Here is a 12879-nt window from a genome sequence, read left to right on the forward strand (position 1 = left end):
TAAACCTACAATAACCAAGACCTTGCTTTGGTATTCGTGAAAGAACAGAAGAAACAAGTTTCAATGGAGTAGGATAGTGAGTCCAAAAGTAAACCTCATGCCAAAACACATAAGCAAGCATTGTTAAAACTACAAAGAGAAATACACAAAGGCACTATTACACTCACAGACATCAAGACATCTCTTTCGTTAACAGATCAGCAGTCAGATAATCAGTAAGGATGTAGCTTAACAGAAAAGCACCTGAATCAACCAAGCATTGAACGGATCCTTAGCGGATGCACCGTTCTCAGCAACGCAACATGACACGCTTCTCAGACCCACACGGCACATCCACTATGACCACGTTCGTGGCTGTACAGTAGACCCCAACTCCTAAGGAAGAGGCGCCACACAAGGTAAGCTCTCAGATCACAATGCAACCTCTCTACTGAGAGATCAGTACAAAAAGGCTGGAAAATCCCAAATACTCGTGAGAACAATCAACCTACCTCAAAATGACACGTTTATAAATCTCAAATAAAAAAAATACTTCAAACTAAATGGAAACTGTTAGGCTGGTGCCGTGGCTCAATAGGCTAATCCTCCACCTTGCGGCGCCGGCACACCGGGTTCTAGTCCCGGTCGGGGCGCTGGATTCTGTCCCAGTTGCCCCTCTTCCAGGCCAGCTCTCTGCTATGGCCAGGGAGTGCAGTGGAGGATGGCCCAGGTGCTTGGGCCCTGCACCCCATGGGAGACCAGGAAAAAGCACCTGGATCCTGGCTCCTGCCATCAGATCAGCGCGGTGCGCCGGCTGCAGCGGCGGCCATTGGAGGGTGAACCAACGGCAAAGGAAGACCTTTCTCTCTGTCTCTCTCTCTCTCACTGTCCACTCTGCCTGTCAAAAAAAAATGGAAACTGTATCCTGCCCATTTATAGTAATGGATGCATATTTTAGAAAAGAAGAACCAAGATCCATGAGCTGTGCTTTCACCCTAGGAGATCAGAGGAAGAACAGCAACTTAAACACTTAAAGCAAGGTAAGGAAAATCAAATCAATCATGAAGAGATACAAGTCGATGGGACTGAAAAAAAGCTCAATCGCAGAAAAACGTCGACAAAACTAACATTTGGTGCTTTGAACACATCCACAAAATTCGTGAACTTCTTCTCAGGACCAATCAAGAAAAAAGGTTCAAGTTACTGAGTTGGTTAATTAAACAGTGCCACCATGACTGCATGGAAAAAATAACTGTAAAGGAATAGTATGAACAACTCTGTGACAAAAATTATATAAGATAAATGAATTGCGTGAATGTCTTGAAACATAGAATATGCCAAAATCCACACAAAGGGAAAAGAAAAACAGGAATGCTTCCATAATTACTAAGGAAGTTATAATTTATAATAACTAGAGTAACACATAAAGTATCAGAAAATGTATTAGACAGATATGAGTTACTGAATTCACATATCCCGTTTCTGCTCAGCTAAAAAGAAACAATGGGCAGAAAAGTACTTACAAGACCTGCTTTGTGGCACAGCGGGTTACGACACTGCAGGTTACGACACTGCCTAGAACAATGTCATTTCATATAGATGCCAACTGGATTCCTGCCTGCTATGCTTTTTTTTTAAAAGCTTTATTTATTCATTTCAAAAGCAGAATTACAGAGATTCAGAGGGAGAGAGAAATAGAGAGAGAAGGTCTTCCATCCACGGGTTACTCCCCAGATAGATGCAACAGCCAGAGCTGAGCGGATTTGAAGCCAGGAGCCAGGAGCAGTTCCTTCAGGACTCCCACACAGGTGCACGGGCCCAAGGACTTGGGCCCTCTTCTACTGCTTTGCCAGGGCACAGCAGAGAACTGGATCGGAAGTGGAGCTGCTGGGACTCAAAGCAATGCCCATGTGGGATGCTGGTACATGCAGGCGGCTGCTTCATCCACTATACCACGGCTCCACCCACCCCACCCTCCAACCCTCATCAACCCAGGCTGTTCCCACTTGAGATCCAGCTGTATACTCAAACGCCTAAGAAAGCAGAGGAAGCAGCGCAAGGAATTGGGACCCCAAAACCACACTGGAGTACTGGATAAAGTACATGGCTTCTGCTTTGGCCTGGCCCAGCCCCGGGACGTTGGAGCCACCTGGGGTAGGAACCCACACATTGAATACCTCTGTTGCACTGCCTCATCTATAACTCTGCTTTGGAAACCAATCTTTTAAAAGAAAAAAAATATCTAGTACTTACTATGAGGTATCAGAACCTTGGACAGGCTGGAATAGAGCACACAGGATTCTTGGGGTTTCTCTACGCTTCTGCTTTCTCTTCAGTGTGTGCAGTCTGTGAAAATTGACCAGATTACGTGCAAATTAATTCGAGTGACCCTTACCCATTTCCCTGCACACACACATTACAGTTCTGAACAACCCAGAGAAGAGAGGCCATGAGTCAAGGACTGTTCTCATGGACATGGCCAAGGCTACTTCCAGCCAGGGACAGAAAAACCCCCAAACAGAACCAGGGATGTGGGAAAAGTTCTTGCTCTCCCAACCCCCACCACCTGCCCACTGGGACTCCTGTCACACTCCCCATCCCTTTCCTTTCCCCTACACATGTTTCTTCCCCTCGTTTCATGCCTCCCCACAATCATGCCACCTTTTCATGCTCCCCTCTTCCTCTCTCCTCCCGCCTCCCCCTTGACTGCCTTTCTCCTTCTACTATCCCCCTCAAACCCTCACATGCACACCCCTTTCCCGCTCTCTCCACCCAAGTCCCCACCTACACCATGTCAGAAAGGCCAACACAGCAAACTCACCGCAGAGAGAGCGTTTCTGTTCTTCTGGAACAGGAACTCAGTAAGAGATGTAGTCTTCCAGAAGGAGCTGAAAAAGAGGACCGAGCCTAGAAATTTCCAGAAGCCCAAGGTAACTGATACACCAGACTTGGGCCCCAGCATCTCCGGATCCAGGCCTGACCCTGGGGTTCTGAGTCTCACTCAGGCTCTGCCGGCAGGGTCAAGGATAGCTCCTCATTGCTTGAACAGGCTCTCAGGGAGGAGTCGCCGCACCGCAGATTTCCACCTGAGCACCTCAGGTCAGAAGGTTTGGTGCGGCCGGCGCCGCCGCTCAATAGGCTAATCCTCTGCCTGCGGCGCCTCTAGTCCTGGTCGAGGCGCTGGATTCTGTCCCGGTTGCCCCTCTTCCAGGCCAGCTCTCTGCTGTGGCCAGGGAGTGCAGTGGAGGATGGCCCAAGTGCTTGGGCCCTGCACCCCATGGGAGACCAGGAGAAGCACCTAGCTCTTGCCTTCGGATCAGCGTGGAGTGCCAGCCACAGCTCGCCGGCCCCAGTGGCCATTGGAGGGTGAACCAATGGCAAAAGGAAGACCCTTCTCTCTGTCTCCCTCTCTCACTGTCCAATCTGCCTGTTAAATAAATAAATAAAATTAAAGTAAAAATAAAAAAAGAAGGTGCCGTGCATGTGTGTGCACTTCTGGGTTGCAGCGCTGTACACAGGTGCACTCCACATGGGCAGCTGCCAAGGCACCAGGGGACGCATTTGCATGATGCCAAATCAACACATTCAGCGTCCAACGCCCCAGGGCCACTTATAGCCTGGCGGCTCCAGACTGTGACCAAGTGAGGCAGCGGCTGATGACCCAGGTACTCTTCTGGGGGTTCACCCCCCACACCGTGGCTATAAAGGCCAAGACTGGGACAGGCCAAAGCAGAAGCCAGGGACTTTTTGTCCAATGCTGCATTCTGGGTTCAGGGACCTAAGTCCTTGGGCTGTCTCCCACTGCTTTCCCAGGTGTGTTAGAAGACAGCTGTATCCCACAGGGAATGGCTTCCAGGAGGGGCCGGGGCTGTGGGGTAGCGGGTAAAGCCACCACCCACAGTGCCGACATCCAATGTGGGTGCCAGTTTGAAAACCAGCTGCTCCAGTTTCAATGCAGCTGTGTGGTCATGGAAGGCAGTAGAAGATGGCCCAAGACCTTGTGCCTCTGTATCCTTTCAGGAGACCCCAGCAAGGCTCCTGGCCCCAAGCCCCTGGCTCCTGCCTCAGGATCCGATAAGCTCTGTCCATTGTAGCCAACTGCGGAGTGGACCAGCAGATGGCAGGCCTCTCTCTCTCTCTCTCTCTCTCTCTGTGTAAATCCTAATTACAAATAAATAAAAACATCTTTAAAAAGGCAATTTTTTCAAAAAGGAAAACATACCTATAAATAAAATAATACCTCAAGGGCATCAACAATTTTATTTAGAATTTGATAGTATATGAATTACCTACCCTATTAACACAGAATTTGAAAAAGAGTTTAACTCCATCTTAGAAAAGATTTTGGTACCCATTCATCTCTTCATCCTTACAAACATTCTGTATGGTATTATCTCTGACTTGTGCATGAGGAAATCTTTGTAATATATTTTTTCAGACGCTTATGTACACACTTGCAAAAGGACTTGAAACACCTGTGATCTACAGAGTTCTTCACGGAACACAGATCTGCATTTAAAACATGGGTTGTGTTAGAAGTAGGCCAAATCATGTCTTCCACAAAGCAAGATTGAATGCAGAAAGGTATCATCTGAGGTCACTGTTGCCATTTTCTACGTGCACGTTATCATGTTGGCATATTTTTCTCTCATGTCTCAATATTAGATACAAATTGGAAGGGAGTTAAGCCCAACTATCCCTATCTGCAGATGACATGATTCTATATATAGGAGATCCAAAAGACTCCACTAAGAGACTATTGAAACTCAGAGTAGAATGTGGTAAAGTGGCAGGATAGAATATCAGCAGCCTATTTGTATACACAAACAATGTCATGGCTGAGAAAGGACTTCAAAGACCAATCCCATTCACAGATGCTACAAAGAAAACAAAATCGCTTGGATAAATAAAACCAAGGATGTTCAATATCTGAGGATCATAACAGATTAAAGAAAGGGATAGAAGAGGACACCAAAAAAAAAAAAAAAAACAAATTGAGAAGCTTCTGCCCTGCAAGACTAAAGAGGCAACTAATGGAATGGGAGAAATTATCTGCAAAGTATGCAAACTGATAAAGAATAAACTACCAGAAACTTTCAAGAAACTCAATAACAGCAAAACAAACCACCCACTCAAGAAATGGGCAAGGGACTTCAACAGGCTAAATATTTCAAGAAAGGAAATCTAAATTGCCAACAAACACATGCAGAAATGCTCAGGATCACTAGCCATCAGGGAAATGCAAATCAATACTACAATGGCCTTGAGGATATGGTGGGAAAAGGCACCCGCATCCACAGCTGGTGGGAATGTAAACTGGTATCACCACTGTGGAAGACAGTAGGGAGATAAATAAGAAATCTGAATATAGGCCGGTGCCGCGGCTCACTAGGCTAATCCTCAGCCTTGCGGCGCCGGCACACCGGGTTCTAGTACCGGTCGGGGCGCCAGATTCTGTCCCGGCTGCCCCTCTTCCAGGCCAGCTCTCTGCTGTGGCCAGGGAGTGCAGTGGAGGATGGCCCAGGTGCTTGGGCCCTGCACCCCATGGGAGACCAGGAGAAGCACCTGGCTCCTGCCATCGGATCAGCGTGGTGCGCTAGCTGCAGCGCGCCAGCCACCGCGGCCATTGGTGGGTGAACCAATGGCAAAAGGAAGACCTTTCTCTCTGTCTCTCTCTCTCACTGTCCACTCTGCCTGTCAAAAAACAAAAAAAAAATAAAAAAGAAATCTGAATATAGACGTACCATAAGAGCCAGCCATTCCACCCTGTGTATATACCCAAGGGAAATGAAAACAACATACCAACAAAGAGTTATTGCTGCCCCCATATTTACTAAGCTCAATTCATAATAGCAAAGATATGCAATCAGCCAAAATGCCCATCACCTCAAGACAGAATAAAGACATTATGGGCTATGTACACCATACATGCATATACAGCCTACATAGCCTGGATACTGTGCACCCTACTGCAGTAAGCATAAGCCTGTGAAAACCTCTCTGTCTACACAATGGTTTCATTTCCTTCAGTATGTTCCTAGGAGTGGGTACATCAAAACAGTTTTCCAGGTTGACAGGACTAATTTCACATGAGAAATTGCACTACTATACAGGTATATATTACAGAATACAGACATCGGACCCATAAACCCAATTTTACCTTAAAACACCAGAACAGCAAAGTAAATCTTAAGAAACTGGAAGGGGAAAAAGGATTGAAACGGAAGTGAATCCAACGGCATAGAAAATATCACAACAGACATTCAGTGAGACCAAAGTACAGTGCTTGAAAACTCAGTCACCTGACAAAACGTGTATCCACAGGAAGCAGGGGAAAAAAGGAGAACAGACTCAAGTGGCTTGACAACAGAAATGAAAGAGGACATCGCTACCAAACTTGCCAAAATAATACTCCAAAAACACTAGGGAAAAACCAAGGCACAAGGATTTGGTCAACCTAGATAGAGTGGACTGATTCTCAGAAAGACGCAAACCACTAAAACTGAATACAGTGAAACAAGAAACTCTGAATACACTTCTAATTTGAAAAAAGACCGTAGTTGCAGGGAAACAGAAACAAACAAACAAAAAATGAAGAAAAGTTCAGGACCAGATGGCTCCACCGGTGAGAACTCCCATGGAAAAGATAATTAAAATGCGTGATTCGCAAACCCTTCCAACAAGGAGATGAAGAGGAAAAGCCTCCCATTTCATTCCATCAGACCAGCCTTATCCCAACATGCAAAACAAGCACATCATAAGGAAAATGGCACACACATACATACCCGTCAGGAATGGGCCACATGCCTCAACAAAACATTACCAGACGCCAACCAGAAGCACAACCAAAGCTTAGCACACTGTGCGCAACTGACAGTTACTCCGGAAATGCAAGGGTGGCTACCACACAAAATCAGTAGATCACAAAACAGAACACACATGGGGAAAGCCCACAGAGTATCCCGATAGACACAGAAAACCCAGTTCACAAAAACACAAGTCATCACATTAGGAACACAAGGTACACCTCGGCCTGACCAGGCTCTTTCATGAAAAGCCCACAGAGCGCCAACATCACACCCAACGCGAGGAACCCGAAACTGTCCTCCTAGACCAGGACACAGACACGCACTTTGGCTCTCGTTCCTCCCATCAACAGTCTCTGAGGTCTAGAGCAGGGCGGCTGGGCCCTCAAAAAGCAAACACACGGGAACGCGGGGCCGTTCCGGGAGGAGACCGAGCCACCTCTGCTCTCGCACAGCTGCTCGCACCCTGGGGACCTTTCCAGACGGTACGCACAGCACGACCGCGACTCCACCCGCGCCTTCGCGACCCAAGAGGCGCAGGCAGGCTGGCGGCCAAGACCCCCAGCGGGAAAACGCAACAGCCGCGCGTCACTCACCTCCAAGGGGGGTCCGGTCTGCTGGTGGGATAGAGGTCCGCGAAGGACATCGTTTCCGGATGGGGCTGAAGAGGAGAAATGCGCCTGGGAAACGGCGCGGCAGCCTCGGACACGCAGCCTCTCCTCATCCCGGCCTGACCCTGGGGCCGCTGGGTCTCCCTCAGGCTCCTCTCCTCCAGGCTTGCACAGGCTCTCAGGCAGGAGCGGATGCGGTGCTGACTCCCACCTGAGCGCCAGCAGCCAGGCTGCAGGTGTACTTCCGGGTCACTGTGCCAGGCGCAGGCGCACTCCTCACTGGCCTTCACCACGGCACCCCAGGACGCACCTGCACACTGCTGCATCCACCATCCAAAGCCCCAGGGCCGCTTCCAGTCTTCCTCATCTACATAGTGAGCATTTGGTTTACTGGGGATTTTTGGTTCTTGGAGCCCGTCATGTAGTTGGTGCTGTTCCTGCCAGAGCAGCTCTGGGCTACTCCTTTCCCCAGCTCCCCTGCTGTTAAGAAGTCAGCAGATTCTTCCTCCTCTCCTTTGGATTACCTGGCTGAGTTCTCAATGAGATCATTTCATTAGGCTCCTAGTGTGCCTTAGCTAGCTGATCTCTCCATGGGTTGTGCACGCCTGGGGACAGGGATCCTGCTGTCTTTCTTTCCCTGTAAGTCAGGCAGTCTGTGTGGAGCTGAACAACTTGACACTGTCTTTTCTGAAGGCTTAATAACCCAGGCAGAGTGAGAGCCAGGAGTTAGAGGACTGCTGTTTCTCTTCAAGGGATGGAATCTCGCTGAGTGGTGTCAGGGAGGGTCTTCCTCACAGGATGATGGCTGCTTAGGCAGTGTCTGCGTGTTGGGGGGAGTGGAGTGAAATCTGGGCACGTGGTGGGAGAATTGGCAGACCCCTGAGCTGGGGTGAGTCTCTGAGCCTTGGCTTCCTGATCTGTGGAGAAGGGATGGCAGTGACTGTGTGTGTCCCGAGTTTGCACGGTCCTGGATGCCTGTCGCTGCTGCCGCAGTCATCTCAGGTCTAGGAATCCCTGACATTCAAAGGCACCTTGCAGTTTCTATCCGCCTCTGACCTTTTATGGTGCTGGGTTCTGTACCCGGATGGAGGGTGGCAGCAGACCCCGAGTTTTCTTTGTAAAAGCTTTTTGAAAACTGCAGTTGAAGCATTTAAATATTTGTTTATTTATGTAAGACGCTGAGTGACAGAAAAAAGAGAGAGAAATCTTCCATCCAGCGGTTCACTCCACAAATGCCTGCAACAGCCAGGGCTGGGCCAGGCCAAAGTTAGGAGCCCAGAGTTCCTTGCGGGTCTCCATGTGGGTGGCAGGGACACAAGCACTTGAGCCATCACCTGCTGCCTCCCGTGGTGCACGTGAGCAGGAAACCAGATCTGCATCATGGAGCAACCGAGACTTGAACCAGACTCTCCAGTGTGGGATGTGGGTGTCCCAAGCTGCAGCTTAACCTGCTGCACCACATTGCCTGCCACACTTTGAAGCATTTTAATGATAAATTTTAGCTTACAAATTATGTATGTTCCTTTTATAAATCTTGAAAAATATAAGTGGATAGGAAAAAAATAATTCCTCATCCTGCATCCTAACTGTGCATAGACAGGCACACTTAACATTATGTGTTTATTTAGTATTGTTTATTCTTTTTAAAAATTGGGTTCATTTTTAAAAATTGAGTTTATTTTATAAATCTGTATTCTGATTTTTGAAGTAGCATAAGCCTTTTCCATATTATGAAAGTTTTTTTAATAAATGTCACTTTTATTATTTTTAAAAGGTTATTTATTTGAGAGGCAGCAGCTAAGCCATCAACTGGGACACCTGCATCCCCCATCAGAGTGCCTGTTTCAAGTCTCTGACACTGTTATTCCAACCCTTCTTCCTGCTAATGCACACCCTGGTAGGCAGTATATGGCGGCACAGTGTTTGGGTTCCTGTCACTCACATGCGAGACCTGGATTCAGTTCTCGGCTCTAGGCTTTGGCCTGGCCCAACCGTAGCTGTTGTGGGTATTTGGGGAATGAACCAGAATATGGAGGATTCCTCCATCTCTCTCTCTCTCTCTCTCTCTCTCTCTCTCTCTCCCATCCTCCCTTCCTCCCTCCCTCCCCTGAAATAAAATGGAAAAAAGTTTTTAAATTACATAAAAAAGAGTAAAAATAGCCATCCATCAACTATTTATCTACAATCACTATTTTAGAACAATTCAATATTCACTTCACATTCACAATCTTTTTGTCTCCTGAACTATATCAAATAAATACAGACATGATGATCTTTTACCCTGCATATGTTTTCTAAGAACAAAAACATTCTGATATAATTTCACTTTCATAATCACAGTCAGTATATTTGTGATTATACAGCAACATTAGGTCCTGTACAGCATACATTAAATTTCTCCAATCGTTCCAAAAATATTTTAACCTTTATGTTTATTCCAGAGCACAACGGGTCTTCAGGAAGTTCATGGAAAATGAATTTTATGAAAAAAACCTATTCGTAGATTTCAATTTTTGCACAAAAATAAGTTTATTTTCATTCTATTTTTTCCAAGAACTTATATGATTAAGGACGGCACCAGCCCGCATTGTGGCCAAGCAGGTTAAAGCCCTGGCCTGGATCGCTGGCATACCATATGAGTGCCAGCTGTAGTCCTGGCTGCTCCTCTTCCAATCCAGCTCTCTGCTATGGCCTGGGAAAGCAGTGGAGGATGGCCCATGTCCTTGGGCCCCTGTACCCACCTGGGAGACCAGGAAGAAGCTCCTGGCTTCGGATTGTCGCATCTCCAGCCATTGTGGCCACCTGGGGAGTGAACCAGTGGATGGAAGATCTCTCTCTCTCTGTCTCTACCTCTCTCTGTAACTCTGTTTTTCAAATAAATAAAATAAATCTTTAAAAAAAGGACAGTGCGTAGCATTGAATTGTTCTCTCTCTTCTATCCTTAAGTAAGAACAGTCTTTCCAACTGTTTCTACCAAGCAGGGATTGAAATACCAGTATCTACCTTACAGAGTTGGTGGGAGAGGGCACCTAATGATGCCCAGCACCATGGACTCCTCCCATGCACCCTCAGCATCCAGCAGCCTGCTCTCTGCAGCACTTGTTGTTGGAGGGGTGAACAGGAATCACAGGAAGAAAGAGCCCAGCACAGCCTCCTACACAGTACTTAACAACGCGCAGCACCATGGACTCCTCCCTGCCCCCACGACATCCAGCAGCCTGCTCTCTGTTGCAAACAGCAACACCTCATTCCAGAAGCCTGAGTTCATGTGAGTCCTTGCCAAGGAGCGAATGGGGCCCACAGGTACTCCCCAGTTAAATGCTTCTGAGAGGGGTAGACTGAGAGCCACTGCAGGGTCAGCTCCTGCTTCCAGGAGGCCACAGACGAGCCTCTGCCCCTGAGCCTGAAGCTGTCCCTAGACGAGGGCTTCACAGTGGCCTTGTGACTGCACAGGTGGAACTGCAAGTGATAATTCACAGCCTGGACCAAAATCCCCAAAGGCCCTGGGTGTCCACCTTGCTCTCCCATGACACTGGCCTGTTCTGCCTTTTTCTGTGCAAATAATCAGCATTGCGCTTCTGTTAACCATGATCAGCAAGGAGGGCATCACACACACACATGTCCTGTCCCATGTATGTGTGTGGCTCCCTCATTGCATTTACAAACCACAGGGTATCCAGCATGCTACTTCTAATTTGCTTTTATTTCAAAAGACAGAGGAAGGCATTCCCACATGTGAGCCACAAACTGCCACTTTGTTCTCCACTTAGGATGGCAGAGGGAAGGCCTGAGCCTTTCCCATGACAGACGCCAAGGCAACAACACCACCAAGCAGGTCAGCATCGAGCACTGAAGTTGCCTCCAAAACCCACAGAGCTCAGATGTCCACTGGAAGCTTCTACGCTATTCCTAGGGAACAACATTACATGGGTGGTACTGCCCCCCGCTGCTCACAAACAATCCCCACTGGGAGTCTGACTGCTGAGCCTGCTGATGACCCCGGCCCTGGGCACCACTCATTATGCCCAACTCCCTTATGGGGGAGAAGTCAGGATCTGTTTACCCACTGCCCACTGAGAGGAACACGCAGTGCAGAGGCACAGAGCACCACACAAGCCAAGAAAATCCACCGCATCTGATGCTTGAAGCCTGGTAAGACGTCCCTTTGCCTTTCCCTGTTGCTAACACGCCCAGTACTAAGCCTGCTTGTGGACAACATAAATTGAATGTTTTCTCAAGCACCAGCACAAGCCAAAGGAACTTCCTGATGGTTCGTCAAACACTGCAGAGAGATAGCAAACTCTATGCAGGCTGCCATGGACTGAACCGTCTGTCCCTCTGAAATCCATGTGCTGAGGCCCTGGAACCCAAGGTGAGGGCGTGAGGAGGCAAAGCCTTTGGGAGGTGGCCGGGGTGGGGTCTCCCCTGATAAGAGGAGGCAGAAACACCAGAGTTCCCTTCGGCCTCCTCCAAGTGAGGACACAGCAAGCAGGGAACCCACTCTACCAAGCACCGCGATCGCGGCCTTCCCAGTCTCCAGACGTGAGAAAGCAATTTCTGCTGCCTGAGCCACTCGTCCTGTGGTGCTCTGTTCCAGCAGCCCCAGCTGCCCAACACAGAGTAGCAGGAGAGACCCCAACAAGCTCCCAGTTATAGGAAAGCAGATGAAATGGCTGTGCAGGGAGCTGGAGCCACAGATGCACAGATCACAACTCTTGAGATCTTCAACAACTCCCCAGAGAAGTTGGGGGGAATTCTGAGGGGTACATGCTCACAAGAAAGAACAGGAACACAACTCAGAACCCACACACTCAGGAGAGGAGCAGGACAAAGAGGCCCCGTTCATGATCTACGCCACAAGACACAAAGCCCTTTTCCTGTCACAGCCAAAACACTGGGAACACAGGACAGAACAAGACAGGGTTCTTGTGCCACGCACCTAAAGCATGGCATCTGGCCTAGTGTTTAGGACACCCATGTCACACATCAGGGCTCGGGCTCCTGACTCTAGCTTCCTACCAGGGCAGATCCTGGGAAGCAGTGGCAATGGCTTGAATACCTGGGTTCTTGCCAGCAATGTCAGAGACCTGCATTGAGTTCCTGATTCCTAGTTTCAGCCCTGGGGCCATTTTAGGCATTGTGGGAGTGAACTAGAAAATGGGAGGTCCCTCTCCCCCCCTTCTCTCTCAGCCTCCTTTGCCTTTCAAATAAGATGAAAATACATTAAAATTAAATGCCTGTGATAGTGGTTTGTGCTAGAGACTTGATATCTATATATGTAGTTATTCACACATACACACACACATATCCCAATAAGTAAATAAATAAATAAATTTTTTTTTTTAACTTTTATTTAATGAATATACGTTTCCAAAGTACGAATAATGGATTACTATGGCTTCCCCCCCATACCGTCCCTCCCACCCACAACCCTCCCCATTCCCACTCCCTCTCCCCTTCCATTCACATCAAGATTCATTTTC

The 12879-nt window shown here is 48.1% G+C and overlaps 1 protein-coding gene across 1 annotated transcript; it reads right to left on the reverse strand.

Annotated features, from left to right (window-relative positions):
* Positions 1-2254: 2254 nt before the first annotated feature.
* On the reverse strand, positions 2255-8505 carry LOC149123172 (uncharacterized). Its single transcript, XM_089309496.1, has 3 exons — positions 7382-8505; positions 2801-2867; positions 2255-2325 (listed from the first exon to the last, which is right to left on the reverse strand). Exons 1-3 carry the CDS (start codon positions 7720-7722, stop codon positions 2293-2295), a joined length of 441 nt encoding a protein of 146 aa, XP_089165622.1. The 5' UTR covers positions 7723-8505; the 3' UTR covers positions 2255-2292.
* Between the last annotated feature and the right edge of the window lie 4374 nt (positions 8506-12879).

The sequence above is a fragment of the Oryctolagus cuniculus genome, chromosome 12 (genome assembly GCF_051225735.1).
Source record: "Oryctolagus cuniculus isolate XC-2025 breed Fujian yellow rabbit chromosome 12, ASM5122573v1, whole genome shotgun sequence".
Classification (NCBI taxonomy): Eukaryota; Metazoa; Chordata; class Mammalia; order Lagomorpha; family Leporidae; genus Oryctolagus; species Oryctolagus cuniculus.